The following is a 15,241-nucleotide window of genomic DNA, read 5'->3' as shown; positions in this document are numbered from 1 at the left end:
TATGCTTTTGCTGGTTACCTCACGATGTGATGTGGACAATAAGGGTGCCATGATCACAAGATGTATGATTATGCTTATGATTATGATATGATTATGAATTGAATATGATATGGTTATGATATGATATGCCATGAGTTTACGATATGTATGTAGCTTTCCTTGTGTTTTCTTGAATTTTTGTATTGTTGTTTCTACTTCCTTACTAGGCTTTTAGCTCACCCCTTTACTTTTCCCCTTTCAGGTAGGCAATAGGGTTTCTCCTTGGCACGCACCGTGATGTGGGAAGTTACGATGTCTAGGCATGTATGACGTGGGGTGTCCCATGAGCGATTAACGATCTAGATGAACGCTAAGAAAATTTATGAATTTATGTGTTATGGTTTATGTTTTAATTAAGTCAGTGGGACTTATTATTTTTATTTTATTTTCAAAGACTGCATAAAGACACTAATTTTTATTTTAAACTATTGGGCCTAAATTTCATGTTTTGGCAAGGTCCCACTAAACCTTTTCTCTCAAGTGGTATTTTTCTAATAAATATGAACTAAGTGATGTTTTATAAAGTAAGTAGATTAGGGCGTTCTTACAAATGGTATCAGAGATGGTCGTTCATGTTTCCAAGGACCCTCCGCATACATGCTAAAGATTGGAAAATCTCACCTCAATTTGTCGTAAGTAAATTCTTGAAATTTTATTTGCTTTCCTTATTTTAAATAGATATTTTTGTAACTGCAATGTAGAAAATTTGCCTCCTATTATTAGAACCACCAAGAAGCAGCTACTTAAGGAGATCCGAGAAATAACTAAGGTAGAAGTTGACATCATTGATGGAGACTGGCGGATTACAGTACCGAACACTACAAGAAAAAATAGTATTCATAACACTTAAAAACTGCTAACCGGGACTATTGATAGCACTTCTGAAAATGCTAACATAGCCCATGTTATTAAAAGTCCAGTCTTTTCTATAACAGTTTTTGAATGTTATGTTTGGTGTTATCTTAAACTATTCAATAACACATTTTTAGGTGCTATAATATTCAAATAATAACATTTAGATAGAGTTTTTGGTTATAAATTTGAAGTTTAATCTTGTACTTTTTTCATAACACTTTTCAACTGTTACATTTGATTATTTTAATAACATTTTTAGTTTGTTATATTATATAAACCATAACGATTTTTTATGCTTATAATATGTTTCTAAATCATAACATATTAAGGTTTTTTATTGTGATAATGGTACTTATAAGTTTTTTTTTAATTAAAATATTTTGATAAAAACAATATCAAAATTAATCATAAAATATAATTCTCAATAGATTGATAAACCATAAGTATTACATTAAACAATAACTAATTCAAACTCTGAATGTGTCTATTTCATGAGATCTTAGTTCTAACTTAAGTTTGAAAGCATAACATAATAAAGTTTTATAATCTTGAACATTTTTTACTTCAAAAATGAAAAACAAAAAATTACAAGATACACAAGTAAACCATGCATGAAACTTGCTCCATCCTTCAATTCATCATCCTTTGTGCACTTGTCTTTGTTGTGAGTCCATTTGTTGTGCACTTGTCATATACCTGTTTCCCTTTCTTCCACAGGTCCATATGTAATCCTCTTTGCAATAAAGCCAGTTGTAGTCCACAAAAGGCCTATTGCTGTCAAGCTTATGTTAAGCTCTGTCTTTAGAGCACTGTAAGCTCCAGTCACATCTACACACCTGTAATATTCGAGTGTAATAATGGAATCACACCAACAATTACTTAAAGTGGTAATTCTAGGGCTTTTATATAAAAAAAAACAGAACCAAATTGCCTTGTATTAATTAAAAATGCATGAAAGTTGTAATTCTAGGTTTCTATGTTGGAAGTAATGAAATTATAAGATTTTATCAGTCAATCCAAGTATAGGTGTCAGTGTGTGCCTATGCATGTGTGTAATCGGTCACTTGATATATTATGTCACTGCACAATATAGTATCTGATAAAACTGGAAGATTAGAACTTATTAAAGTGGCAGCTATAGTCATCCATGTTGCATTAATGAAATTATTAGCTCTTATTAAATATATCTATATTATACTTTCAAAAGCATTAATCAAGCAATCAAAGAATATGTACTATTATCTGATAGAAGTGTCAAACGTAAGCATGAAAAATCATAGACAACCTATGACTTCAATACAGTAATGTGTATAAAAAGGAAGAATGAAAAGGCTAATAAAAGCAGACATTACATTCTATGATATCCTTTTGGGTTTGGTTGACAAGTCCTGGAAGTGATCTGAACCTAAAACAACACATATGGATTGATCTAATGCATCTAGTGCCATCTAACACTTTCTTAAAGATCATAAATTTTCACCTAAAATATTATAGATATATATAAAAACATATATCCTACTAAACAAACAGTAAGTTACATGATTTACCTGAGAATTTAAAGAGGAAAGAATACTGAAGTCGTTGTACTGGCCAGACGATTCCCTCATTAACTTTTTCACACCAGTAGAAACCTCCTGTCAAGATAAACTAAAGCTTAATATACTTAAACAATTAAACTCTATAAGAATGTTGCAAGAAAATCCCAAACAAAAATACTAGTTTCTAGTTACCAAATAGAGATTAACAATTTTCAAATAAATATGAATTACAATATAGAGAGCAAACCTTATTTACATTCAATCCTAATGCCTTGTTTCCTTCATCCAAGTCTTCCAACTTTTTTAATCTTTCACGCTCCAACTTTAGTGCAGCTTCTGCAGCTTTAGTAATGTCACCTACCACCAATAGCCCCTTTCACGCATCAGATAACAGAAAAATTCTTAAAAGAGTACAGAGAACATGAATAAAATGAAAAAACAGAGGGGAATACAGTGGAGTGTCAAAAATGAACTATTGCCAAAACCTAGCTGACCTTTGTGAAAACTAGGGCTAAACTAGATTTTTAGATAAAAGGGCAAATGATTATATTTATAGATCAGTACAAGGTTGCTATATTTGCCTGGTAGCCAAATTACCTGCTGATGCTGAATTTATTGGTTTTTCAAATTCAGATTCCTTGGTTTTGGCTTTAGTTTGCAATCATAAAGCTTCCTTCTGAACAGCAGCCTGGCTTGACGCTTCATTGGCCTCCCTTTCAGCAGCCTCTTTTTCTTCTCTTCTCTGAGCTTCCATTGCAGCCCTATTTGCTTCTTCAGCTCTGAGTTTTGCCTGCATCAGAAAATACTTTTATTACTAACAACAACATAAAACCAAGATAATATACCAAAGCGCATTAAGATTATATCATAAGAATATGTGAGAATAATAGAGGACTGTGACAACCATCTTTAGACATCTACCAAAAGAAATGAATAATCTGGGCAAAGTCAACAAACCTCAGCTTCTGCTTTGGCTTTTTCTTGGCAGATTTTTTCTTCCAGGAGAGCTTTCTCTTTTGTTTTGGCCCCTTCATAAGCCGCATCACTTCTTATTTTCCTTTCTTCTATCTGGGACCTGAGTTCATGGTCCCTTTGGATAGCAGTCAAGTGATTATCAAGTGCTTCGACACTACAGATGATGACCCAAAAATTAGAAAACAGAAAGTCCAAATCTGACGTAAACAATAAAAAAGAAGGAGATGAGAAATCATTAAAATTCCAGGGAAAAAAAAAATCAAAAGCATGAGCACTTCAATGAGGGGAGGCAAAAAAAACAATACAGCATTATTAACAAAGGAATTGCAGTCTTACATTTTTCTTCCATCAGGTATGGATGAATTTCAAGTGCTGACTCATTCTCAGAGTCGTCATCATCACTAAGAGATAAATCAAGAAAATACAAAGTATTAATAGAAACTAGCGAGATCTCTAACAATCAATGCGATATCACATACCATAGAAATATCATAGAAGTCTGTCATGAATACACAACAGCTAAATAAAGCTTTTGATGACAGAATAGGGATGCAAAACTTGAATTGATAAATGGAATATAAGTAAAGGAAAACAATCAAGGCCAGTTAAATGCATACCTAACAACCATATACTTCACACTAGTTAAAACAGAACATTTCACAAATGACAAATATGGAATAGAATATAGAAATAAGTTGAGACAACTGCAGTTATATAAATATATATATATAGAGAGAGAAAGATACCTTTTCTGAACTATGAGGCCTTGAAAGTGAGTATCAAAGTTTGAAATTCCAGAGCTTAACTGGTCATAATCCATTGATGCTTCTGCTGCTTCAGCAACGCCCAAAAGCTTTAAACACTCATTCCAACACTCAGCACCCCTCCATAGAAGCTTAGCTGCAAGACCATAATACCCAACATCATTAACATCTTACATGAACACCCTATTACATTAACTGCGAATTGTCTAAGAATTTGGCCAACTAGAACTAAATAAGTTAATCACAAATTTAAAATTTGTATTTATCTTTCCTGAAACTTCATAGAAAAAAATAAAAATACTATTCAATGCAAAAATATAAACCTAAACTTCAGTTTTTCCTTAAAACTACTGTATTTGAGACTTAAAACCCATTATCATCTCTATCAAGCCATAAATCCAGATAAACAGAAGAAAAAACCAAAACTGTATTATTTTTCTTCAAACTCATGAGTTATTTTAATATATAATAATTATTATAAAAAATAATCAAAGATGATGCCTAAGAATAAAAAATCGTCATTGCCCTTTTAGATAAGTGGGGATGTAATCAAAATAAACCATTTTCTTCACGGCAACGGTACCCTAGTCGCATTGAAGTCCCCGCTGTTACAACACCATCCCCACAGTCCCACCTCCATGCTAACATCTGCAACAACAGAGAAAGAAAGAGAGAGAATGAGATCGTGGGTGAGAGGGAAAGAACTAAATCTGGAGACACAAACAGATGTACATATATCCTTGTATATATATAATACCTATACATGAAATAAATACATCAAAATAGAACAACATCATAGCAGAAAGAACTAAGAAAACTTAAGAAAAAATAGGACAGAAATGGCAAAATAGACAATGAGAGTCACTAAGGAGGGACAAGTGACTAGCATAACAACCAAATAATAATCGCACCACACTTAATTCATAGTAACTGCTCTTTAAAAGTTCTTTGAATCTGCCTTTATATAATATGCAATGTCCTAATGGGAATTTATATTTGGAAAGACAACCAAAGAAAAAAGTTACTTTTTGTAAACAAAAGTAGACCCTACAAACAAACAAAATTAACATAAAACAGATGAAAATATTGAATACACCATAACAGATGGAAATACTCATCACAAGCTAAAATGACATGGTGAAAACTTATAAGAAATCAAGCTATAGAATCATGCCTTGTGTAGTCATGATAGCAACAAAAAGGATTATGCCAACAGGTTGCACCTTAAAAAAAATGCCAAGCTTGATCACTGGTTAGAAGAGATACATACCATCGAGCCTACACCTCGCCTTGCCAAGCCCTGCCACCATCAACATCATCATTAGAGAAAATTAAGGCAGTCTCTTTGATTGATTTCCTAACCTATAAATAAGAGACCAAAAATTGAATGAAAGTTAATAGAAGAATTAATAAACAAATCATCAAATAGCTATATATGAAGATAAAACTCCAAAGTAAATTAGATAAAATATAATCACGTGTGAAGACTTGTTGCCATTTTTTCCTTTCTGTTTTATGTGCATCTGGTTGTTTTTTATGCTCTGTATTCTGAATTAGTTTTCTATTTCTATTGTTGCTCTTTCCAACTGCTTAGAAAGACCTTAAGGCATTAGTTGATTAATATATACATAAATAAAGAAACCCATGTAAGAAAGCTCAAATACCTTGAACCTGAATATTAATCAAAGAAACTTCCAACATTGAATGTTGCTTTATGCATTTTAATTTCTCATTAAGACCTGGCTAAAAGCATTGAAGCAATCAATACAAAATATTATATTACCACTGTGTCAAAAAGCAATTAGTTGAATATTTATATTAGATGAAATTAGCGCATAAATGATCAACTCTTAATAATGGACCCATTCTAAAGATACTTTCATCTTTTACCAAAACATTGATAAGTGCTTATAGTAACTCTTAAAAAAACAATATTAATTATCAAAAGCATCAAACAAAGAAGCCTAAATAATATAAATATGCATATAGAAATAGACATGTTCTGTAAAATTATTACTAGGCAGCCACAGAAAAGTCTTCTCCCCATCAATTGTAGGAAGCTTGCTTTTCCCTTTAGTCTTCACCACAGCTGCCATATGACTGCTGCCCTTCTGAAACTCGTTTAATATATCGTACAGTGGCATATCGGCAGGAACTCTGAGTATACAACATACAAATCAACACTGGATACTCTGACTGAATGTATTTTCTGAAAAATAAAAAATTAGTAATTGAAGAGTTAAGCAAACCGTGGTGTTCTCCGGATGGAAACGACATTGACTGGAGTCTCTGTTTCAGGTCGTACAGTAAGAAGACTTTTCACCTAACAATAAGCAGAATTGAACAAGTTAAAGAGCAGAGTACAAAGTATGTTGCCCGCTGTTAGTTCCTTTGATAAGTCAAATTTAAAATGCATCTAGTATACAAACATCTTCTAAACATTCACATTCTACTATTCTAGCACCCACCAGAAGCAGTCCAATAACGTTCTTCAGATTCCCAGAATAGACAGGAACTCGACTATGCCCCCGAGCAAGAACTTTTCCCATAGCCTCCCTGTGTTATTGAATAAAAGGAGGAGAAAAATGAGAAATACAGTAAAAAAATATAATTTTTTTCTGCAACAAACTTCTGCTAAGAAAACAGAAAATAACTATACGACGAGAAAACACATTGAGCTGTCATGTGATTCAAATATTCCTAACATTTCAATTGCAACATAAGACATGTTTCAATAAAACATGGGTCACGCCATTATGATATGCCAGAGCACTGTATGCGAAAATAAAAATAAAATGTACAAACTATCCTCAGTGAAACTTTGTGTAAAAAGGTGACAGAACTATTGACAAGCCAGCAACTAATTGGGATAGTGTTCCTAAGATGATAGGCTAGGAGCCTAGGACTGATATCACAGCTAAAATATCTTTCTTTTAACACAATCTATCACTACAACAACAACAAAACTTTCTATATTTTCTTCTTTTATAAAAAAATAGTTTCTAAGGTCGAGTGACTGAATCTTTGAAAATCAGCTAAAAACAACATGTAAACAAAAATTGTGAACACCAGTAAAATCCAATTGACAGAAAGAAAGAACAATGAATTCATGAGCAAAACTCACCAGTCCAACTTTGAATTGACATCTAAGAAAAACGTTGATTCAATGGGTGTCATAGCCTCCTCAGCTGTCTGTTTTTTAAGATTTAAAAAAAATTAATAATAGAAAGAAAGTAGGATGCTGATTTTCTAATCATGACACATTATTGCAAGCTTACTATCATATTCAAGTTACAATTTCAGTATGAGCATAAAGAGTGAAATCATTATACATCAAAATGAAACTATAATGACAAGAAAAGTTTCAGAATGCTCTTTAAACCAAAAGATAAGATGATTGGGGAGTAAAGTAAAAAAATCCAAACAACTTTAAAACATAATATTGAATAAGCGAGCTCGAGAGAGAGAAAGATTTAGCATGAGCACAGAGTTTCAAATAGCTATACTTCAAAATGAAATTACAATTAAAAAAAATAAGTTTTAGCCTCTTTGGTATAGTTCTAAAGACTCAGAGAGAGAGAGAGAGAGAAGTAGAAGAAGTAAAATAAACTTTCATATTCACTAGGATTTACGTCCACCTCATATAATAGTTGGATATAATACTATCACTGGCATACATGCAAATTAGAAGGAAATGAATGCAAGGAATAATGATATTTCTGTTAAGACCTTACCTTCTCAGTTAAATCTAGTGCCCCACTTATAATTGTTGTCTCGTCATGTGTAAGCTCACCACCCTTGCCGGCCTATTATGACAAGATAAGGAAATCAGAACTAATGCCAAGATATATCTGTGGTAGATGATAGCAATAATTCGTATTTTCAACTTGTAAAGCTATTCCTTAAGTTAAAGAGCATATTAATTATCCTCAACAACTTTACTTTACCTCTTGGTTGTGGATGGAGACAAGGACTTTTAACTGAGCTCGCCTAAATAAAGCTTCATTATGTCCTAATACCCAATCCAAAATCTGCATTGTGTATATCTCAAGTCAAAAAATAGATATAAATCCCGTATAATCTGATATCATTAAGAATCCATCGTTTTGCAACCAGATTCCACAATTTTGCTTTACATTTATGATTTATTTTTAACCACTGAAAAAATACTTAAATTCAATGACTAAAACACCAGTTTAAAATAGTATAGATTAGAGGGTTGATAAATGCAAATTCCAAGTTCACATTTAAATGTTTAAACATCAACTTTCCATTGGAGATTGTACCTTTCCAATTGGGTATGAAATTGGGTAGCAAATTATCATCAAAATCTGAACAAGCCAAACAAAGTTGGAACCTACTGCAAGTCCATATCTAGTGCATATAGCTTGTGGGATAACCTGATTTAGAAAAACGAATATCAAGTTTCCATCATAATAAGCCAACAAAAATATTGACACTTTACTGTTAAACCAAGCATGAAAGTTAATGGAACAAAAATAAAATACCTCTCCAAAAAATAGAACAAAAGTCACAGAGAGAATTATAGCCACATACTGATTGAACATTTTATCCAAGTAAATTGGAAGGGCCTGCAAATTTGTGAATCACCATATCAAAACATCAATCTGGATTGTGAATACTCGATAAATATATAATCTATGCATAAAATCACATCAAATTCCAAATGCCAATCGAAAAAATTATTCCAACACAAGCATATATATATATTGATAATATTCAAAATGGTTTTTTGATATTAAACATGAGTAGTAAAATGTCTTGCATAAACTGAAAAAACACCTTTGCAGCACTTTCATATGCGTTAGCGCTTCCCTCATAATCCTTTAGTTTATACTTAACTTCTCCAAGCAAACAAAAAACATCAGGGTCACTTGGCTTCTCCTGTGTAACACAATAACACGAATACAGGCAAGCTTAGATCAAAAGTTTTTACTGAACCCTTCCTTTGGCCAGCATCGTCCAAGTACATTACTCTTCAGGAAGTACAGAAACAAACCTTTGTCAAGTTCTCAAGCAAAGAGACCACTCGGGTATATTCTCCTAACTCAGCCAAGGTTACAGCAGCTCCCTGCAAATAACCCGAAATAAATATAGCATGGATGCTACAAACAACAGGAATATGGATGGTTTACCAAAAAAAAGTCAAATCAAGAAAACCCTTTGGCACCTAACCCTACTCAGAACACTGTTTCCGTCAATTTTCATTAGATGATGTTGCAGCTAGTAGCATCTTTAATTTTTCTCATTTTTTATGTAATATTTAAAATTCAAACACTTCTCCAGCTTTCTTTATCTTTTTCCTCCAGACTATATTTTTATTAAAAGATAATAATAAACAACACTTCCAGTCATTATTATGTCCAATAGATAGAATAAGATAGGATCAGGAGTGATCCTACATCTGGCCAACTAGAAATTAGCGGTAAAAAGCTTAATATTTTTCACAAAAACCTATAAGACATAGAATCAGCTCAACATTTTTGGTTTGAAATAAGAAGCTAACAAGGGTTCATTTTACATTTAAGCCTCACCAGATAATACCAAGTGATTTAATCAGATGACCTTTTCTTTTTTTAAAGCCCAGCTAGAATGAAATAAAATAATCAACACAATAGCTTATTAGACAAGTTCTATCGCTTTCAGAACTTAAAATACTGCAATCTTCTTAGAGAACACCTAATTAACCTTGTTCTCCTTTTTCTATTCTTTAGATTTTCTCACACTAAAAATCTTTTTCCTTTGAAAGAAAGAGAGACTCACAAAAGAACATAATCTGGCATTAATAGTTTCTGACTCACCTCAAGAGCAGTTGGATCTCTTAGGGAATTGTTCAGTGTTGCTTCGTATCCTCTCAGTTGAGTCTGCCATGAATCAGAAGTAAAATAATTAGCACGTTGGGTAGCTCTTTACCACTTTCGGGATGATTCCTCCAAAATACACAACATGATTGACGGTCCCTTAGGATCAACAAGAAATATGTGAAGTATAAACCAGCTCAGCAGCAAAGAAAAGCATAAAATGAATATAAGACTTGATTTGCCAGTCATATAAGAAAGAAAAAACATTGCATACTGCAAGGATCAAAGGAGCTATCAGAAACAGCAACAGTATTAAAATTAGTTATACTTAACAGGGAAGGAAAAGTGTTACAGATTTTAGTTTTACTATTTGCAAAATTTAAGAGGATGCCAAAGGAAGTCAAATCCCAATGTATACACAAAAGGGAATGAGTATAGTGCACCCAAAAAAAAAAAAAGGAAATGATCAGAGAGTCAAAGAAAAGAAAGGGTATAATATTATAATGAAATATTTTCAGTCTTATAAATAACTAATGATGTCAAATTAATCAATAATATAGTGATTTTGAGATGTATCTCTAATTTAAATCCACTCTAGTGAATTATATATCATTAAGTTTATATTTATATTCACTCCAACATTCTCAACCTAGTACTGTTGTTCACTCCAACTTTCTCAACCTACTACCAATATATTTAAAGGGCTCTCAATTTATTTAACTTCATTAGTTGTTCTAATTAATAATATCAGAGAGAGAAGAAAATATTTTAGCCACAATTATTTTTTCTACTATCAAAAGGTCAGTCTTTAAATTCTCTCTTATTTGCTTCGCTCTAAATGGAAGTGCAACAAGTTATTTAACTTCTATTCTATCAACAATCCCTCCAATGAGGTAAACACCACAAAGTAATGGTTGTATATGCTAGTTCCTAACTCTCCCAGTCAGCTATCCAAAAGACCATGAATTATGGTTTTAAAATTCTATTCTATCTGATAATTTAGAAACAGAGGAAAATTTTATGACTCTTAAATCGTATGTAGTGCTTCACAATTGAGTACAGAAAAGTTTAGTTTTTAGATATTGAACTGTCACAATATACTGGGCACTATGATAATCATATCTAATGTCTAGACAGACCACGCTGATTGATCCAAGGCACTTCTATCTTTGAAGAAAAACAAACATCAACTAATACAAATATTACCTGAAGAGTAGTTTTCTCTTCTTCTGACAGTTGATTACCAACAACTGCAGCATCCTCAGGACCAACACTGAAAACTTGTAGACCATATCAAATGCAATCATTTCTCAGGAAATTAAGCAATAAAGTAATACAAAATAGACATAATAAAGAAAAGATATGGGGGAAAAACAATACATCTAACCCCTTAAAGCATAATATTTTCGTTGCATGTGGTGTTCTTAGCATACAAACAAGTTTACATTCAAGTAGTACGATTCAACAATCAAATCAGGGTTGAAATAAATGTAGTATACATATCTGTCAATGGCAATAGAAAGCAATTGGTTTTAACGATAAGTTGTATAGTAAATATGAATTACCTTTCAGCCCCATTAAAAGTAAAAAAAATAAAAGCTATATAACAGATTTTTGGGACCAATTTCATGTAAATAGAAGATTAGACAACCAAATAGTGCTAGCATTCCACACCATGTAAATTATTGGAAGATGAATAGTCTGTAACTCATTGTTATTTTGAAGAGCTTTAGATATTTCAATAACAATGGAAAGGGAAATTATGAAGCAATATTTCTTTCGTATCCAGACATAATATGAGCAAAGCTTGCAAACATAAAGAAAAGAAGAAACAAATATAATTGACAACTAGAATAGAAAAAAGAGAGAAATAAAAAGGCAAGGGAAAGTTGGGTTGTGCCTATCTTCATGAACTAAATTGTTGAAACATAAGCACTCATTAAAGTTGTAATATTTATAATAGATGTTAAGAGGCCATCTTTGGTTACAGAAATAATAGTGAAACTACAATGACTACATCCAAGAATTCCAGTCTCTTAGTCAATCAGAAAAAGAAAAACTACTGAAATGTTTGGTGCATCAATTCTCTTTTGACGCCTTGAAAAGTTTGAACATTCCTTTCAAGCCAAAGTTGCAAACATAGAGCTAGTTTTGAAGATTGGTCATTACAGAAAAACATTTTAATTGATGAGTAACAGCATAGACTTCCAAGAAATATGTAACTGCATGTTTTATGGGAAGAAAAAACTGCAGAAGCATGTACAAAAACATGTTTGCAGGCAGTAAATACAGGGCAATTTTTTTTTTAAGAATATACATGCTAATCCCGAAGGGAAAAGTAATTGAGATTAAAGTAAAAATTCTTCATTGTAAACTATCTTACGAATACAAATACATGACACATTAACCCATAGAATAATGACCTTGACATCACTGGTTCTAGGAAAAAACTTGTCTCCAAACTTGTGAAAACTAACCGTCATCACCCTGCCATGTTAAACTATGAAGATTCGATTAGAGTTCCAAGCGAGTGTGACAGCTACAATAAAATTTTTGTTACCATATGATTTTACTGATAGTAATTGACAGGCATGGGGCACACAATAATTCAAAAAAAAATCAAACCCAGGACAGTTTGACCTCGAAGCTTAGTCGTTGCAATCGAAAACGAATAATCAAAGACAATAGGAAGAAACCCATTAGAGTAGAAAGCTAAGGTTTAAGATACATGGAAAGGAAAGGAAGATTGAAGCCAAATAGGTTCAGCCAAACAATAACCAAATACACCCATAGAAGCCATCACCCATAAAAAGGAAACGAAAAGGAAGTATGTATAAACCCATCAGTTATTTTAGCTTTATTTAATAAATTAAAAATTCCCAACACCCATCAGTTGGAAACGAAAAGGAATTATGTACAAACATATACATATAAATATATATATAAAGAAATAAAGTAACTTACAGTGAAAAAGATGCTTAGCGAGAGTTTCATGGGGCATAAACTCAGCCACGAGTAACCTCTCATCTCCTTCGCAGCAACACCCAATCAGAGAAAGAGCTCCACTCTGGAGCGTGACTTCGTGAGGCAGAGAAGCTCCACTCTGGAGCGTGACTTTGCGAGGCGGAGAAAGAGCTCCACTCTGGAGTGTGTCTTCGTGAGGCAGAGATGAGTTGAGAAGACTTCGTGAGGCGGAGAGACGAGACGAGATGAGAGGCGGAGAGACGAGACGAGAGTGAGAGATGGAGGCTGAGAGAAATTTTTTTGGGTAACTTAGGGATTAAAATTTGGCAGATGAGACCAAAAAAGAAATTTTCATTTGGCGCCTGAGGTTTTTTCATATGGCGCCAAAATAAAACATTCAGTGTGTTTTTATCACCCACCATTAATAGCACTTCTCAATATATGTTATTTTTTAATGTAATATATACTAAAAGTTGTTGTAGTGGAAGAAGATGCAGATGGTCTGTGAACCCATCCAAGGAATCATCAACAAAAGAGGGGCATTCTTGTGGCCAATAGAACATCATTGGGTGCTGAGAGAAGTACTACAGAACATCCTGAGGCCCTCCTTTGGTGGGTTATGATGTGGCATGTCACCTTTGAGGAGGATTTGGAGTTTGCCACCTTCAAGTATGCTGCCTATGAGTTCATGGAGTACTTCGACTTCCAACAAATGGAGATAGTCCTGGTTCGAAATGGCATAGGAGAGTTGGAGGAAAGGTTGGAGACCGTTCATGACGAGGAAGGTGAGACGGTGCTCCACGAGCTGCTATTTGCTATCCCAGAGGTGGATGATAGGAGAAATATTTTAGCAACTGCTCCTGAGTACTTCCACATTTCAGAGGATATCTTTGACTACAATTCAACGGATGAGTCCACAGTAGCGGACTAGAGTCCTTTTCAAAAATTTCACCAAACATTTCTATTTAAATAAATGGGACTTCCACAAAGACCCTTAAAAAAGACTTTTGGATTATTATGGTTATTTTGGATGTTTTGATTATGTGATACTTTTGAGTAACTATTGATATTTATGAAACCTATCTATTTCCTTTCCTCTTTGCAAACTCTAGATGTTGTATAATATAAGTATGCATGGCAACCTTTACGAATAACTCTTAAGTAACCAAAACACTATGTGATTATCCTCTCTTATGATTTTCTTTTGGTCTCTTAGAATTTCATCATGTCGACAAGAGGAAGAGGCGCAAGAGGTGGAAGGGGAAGAGGCGGAGGAAGAGGTGCCTCCACAAACCCGAATGCTGCTGAAATCCTTGACATGAGAATGGCACCGGCCCAACCAGCAGCCCCAGCTGCTGTAATGACCCAATTATTTCTAAGACCTTGGACCATTAAAACTACTAGACACAACTACTATTTTGAGAAACATACATTATAGATAACATAACTTTATTTAAAACCCAAAATATTGTACCAATACAAAATAAGGTAAAAATATAAAATAAAAATGTGATATGGTATGGGATCCCATTGTTTATAAAACATAAACTTTAATTGTTTAAATAATAATTGCGGAAATACATCAAGACATAATTTAAAAGACTAAAAAAAACGTCATCCTCGATCATCACGTGGTCCATTCAATTCATTCATCCTCAACACACAAGCCAATCTGCCATGAATCTTTCCACCCTCCATAATCATTTTCCTGCATCAAGCTAAAAATAAAGGAGTGAGCCTAATGCCCAGTAAGGAAAATCTACTAACAACATATATCATAAAACATAAGATTATAACATAAACATATACTATAAAACATATGACTATAAAAACATATAACATATAGGACTACAATATTAATGGCCATTAACTCATTTACATGGCATGTGATAAACCATCTAGGTCCTCTGTCTACTAATCGAGGTAGGTTAGATCACATGGTAGTATATGATAACCCATCTAGGTCCTCTGTCTACTAATCGAGGTAGGGTAAATCATAACTCCAAACCATGAAAATGATAAAAATTCTTGGGGTTTGCTATCTAAGCAACTATAAGCCCCAAGCGACATAAAAAAATATTGGGGTTTTCTATCTAAGCAACTATAAGCCCCAAAAGATTACAAGACATATTTATATACATATATCATAGCATAAAACATATCATAACATAAACATATAAACACATAAAATCTATCCTATTTTCCTTACCAAAAACTGGGATATGGAGACAAGAACGGGATTTGGAACACTCCTAAAACCAACAGTACGAATGGTGAGTTTCTA

At 33.1% G+C, this 15,241-nt stretch overlaps 2 protein-coding genes across 2 annotated transcripts; both read right to left on the bottom strand.

The window, feature by feature from the left end:
- Positions 1–3,074: 3,074 nt before the first annotated feature.
- LOC133832151 (uncharacterized) lies at positions 3,075–4,545 on the bottom strand. Its single transcript, XM_062262532.1, has 6 exons — positions 4,542–4,545; positions 4,154–4,307; positions 4,025–4,045; positions 3,744–3,808; positions 3,390–3,604; positions 3,075–3,222 (listed from the first exon to the last, which is right to left on the bottom strand). The coding sequence occupies exons 1-6, from the start codon at positions 4,543–4,545 to the stop codon at positions 3,094–3,096; spliced, it is 588 nt and encodes a 195-aa protein (XP_062118516.1). The 3' UTR covers positions 3,075–3,093.
- Positions 4,546–6,457: 1,912 nt separating this feature from the next.
- LOC133832150 (DUF21 domain-containing protein At4g14240-like) lies at positions 6,458–13,166 on the bottom strand. Its single transcript, XM_062262531.1, has 11 exons — positions 12,958–13,166; positions 11,200–11,273; positions 9,994–10,056; positions 9,192–9,263; positions 8,937–9,076; positions 8,680–8,779; positions 8,458–8,571; positions 8,119–8,202; positions 7,906–7,977; positions 7,296–7,363; positions 6,458–6,727 (listed from the first exon to the last, which is right to left on the bottom strand). The coding sequence occupies exons 1-11, from the start codon at positions 12,992–12,994 to the stop codon at positions 6,577–6,579; spliced, it is 975 nt and encodes a 324-aa protein (XP_062118515.1). The 5' UTR covers positions 12,995–13,166; the 3' UTR covers positions 6,458–6,576.
- Positions 13,167–15,241: the final 2,075 nt, after the last annotated feature.

This window comes from Humulus lupulus, chromosome 4, assembly GCF_963169125.1.
Source record: "Humulus lupulus chromosome 4, drHumLupu1.1, whole genome shotgun sequence".
Classification (NCBI taxonomy): Eukaryota; Viridiplantae; Streptophyta; class Magnoliopsida; order Rosales; family Cannabaceae; genus Humulus; species Humulus lupulus.
The sequence above is the reverse complement of the archived record's forward strand: the minus strand, read 5'-3'. Positions and strand labels throughout refer to the sequence as shown.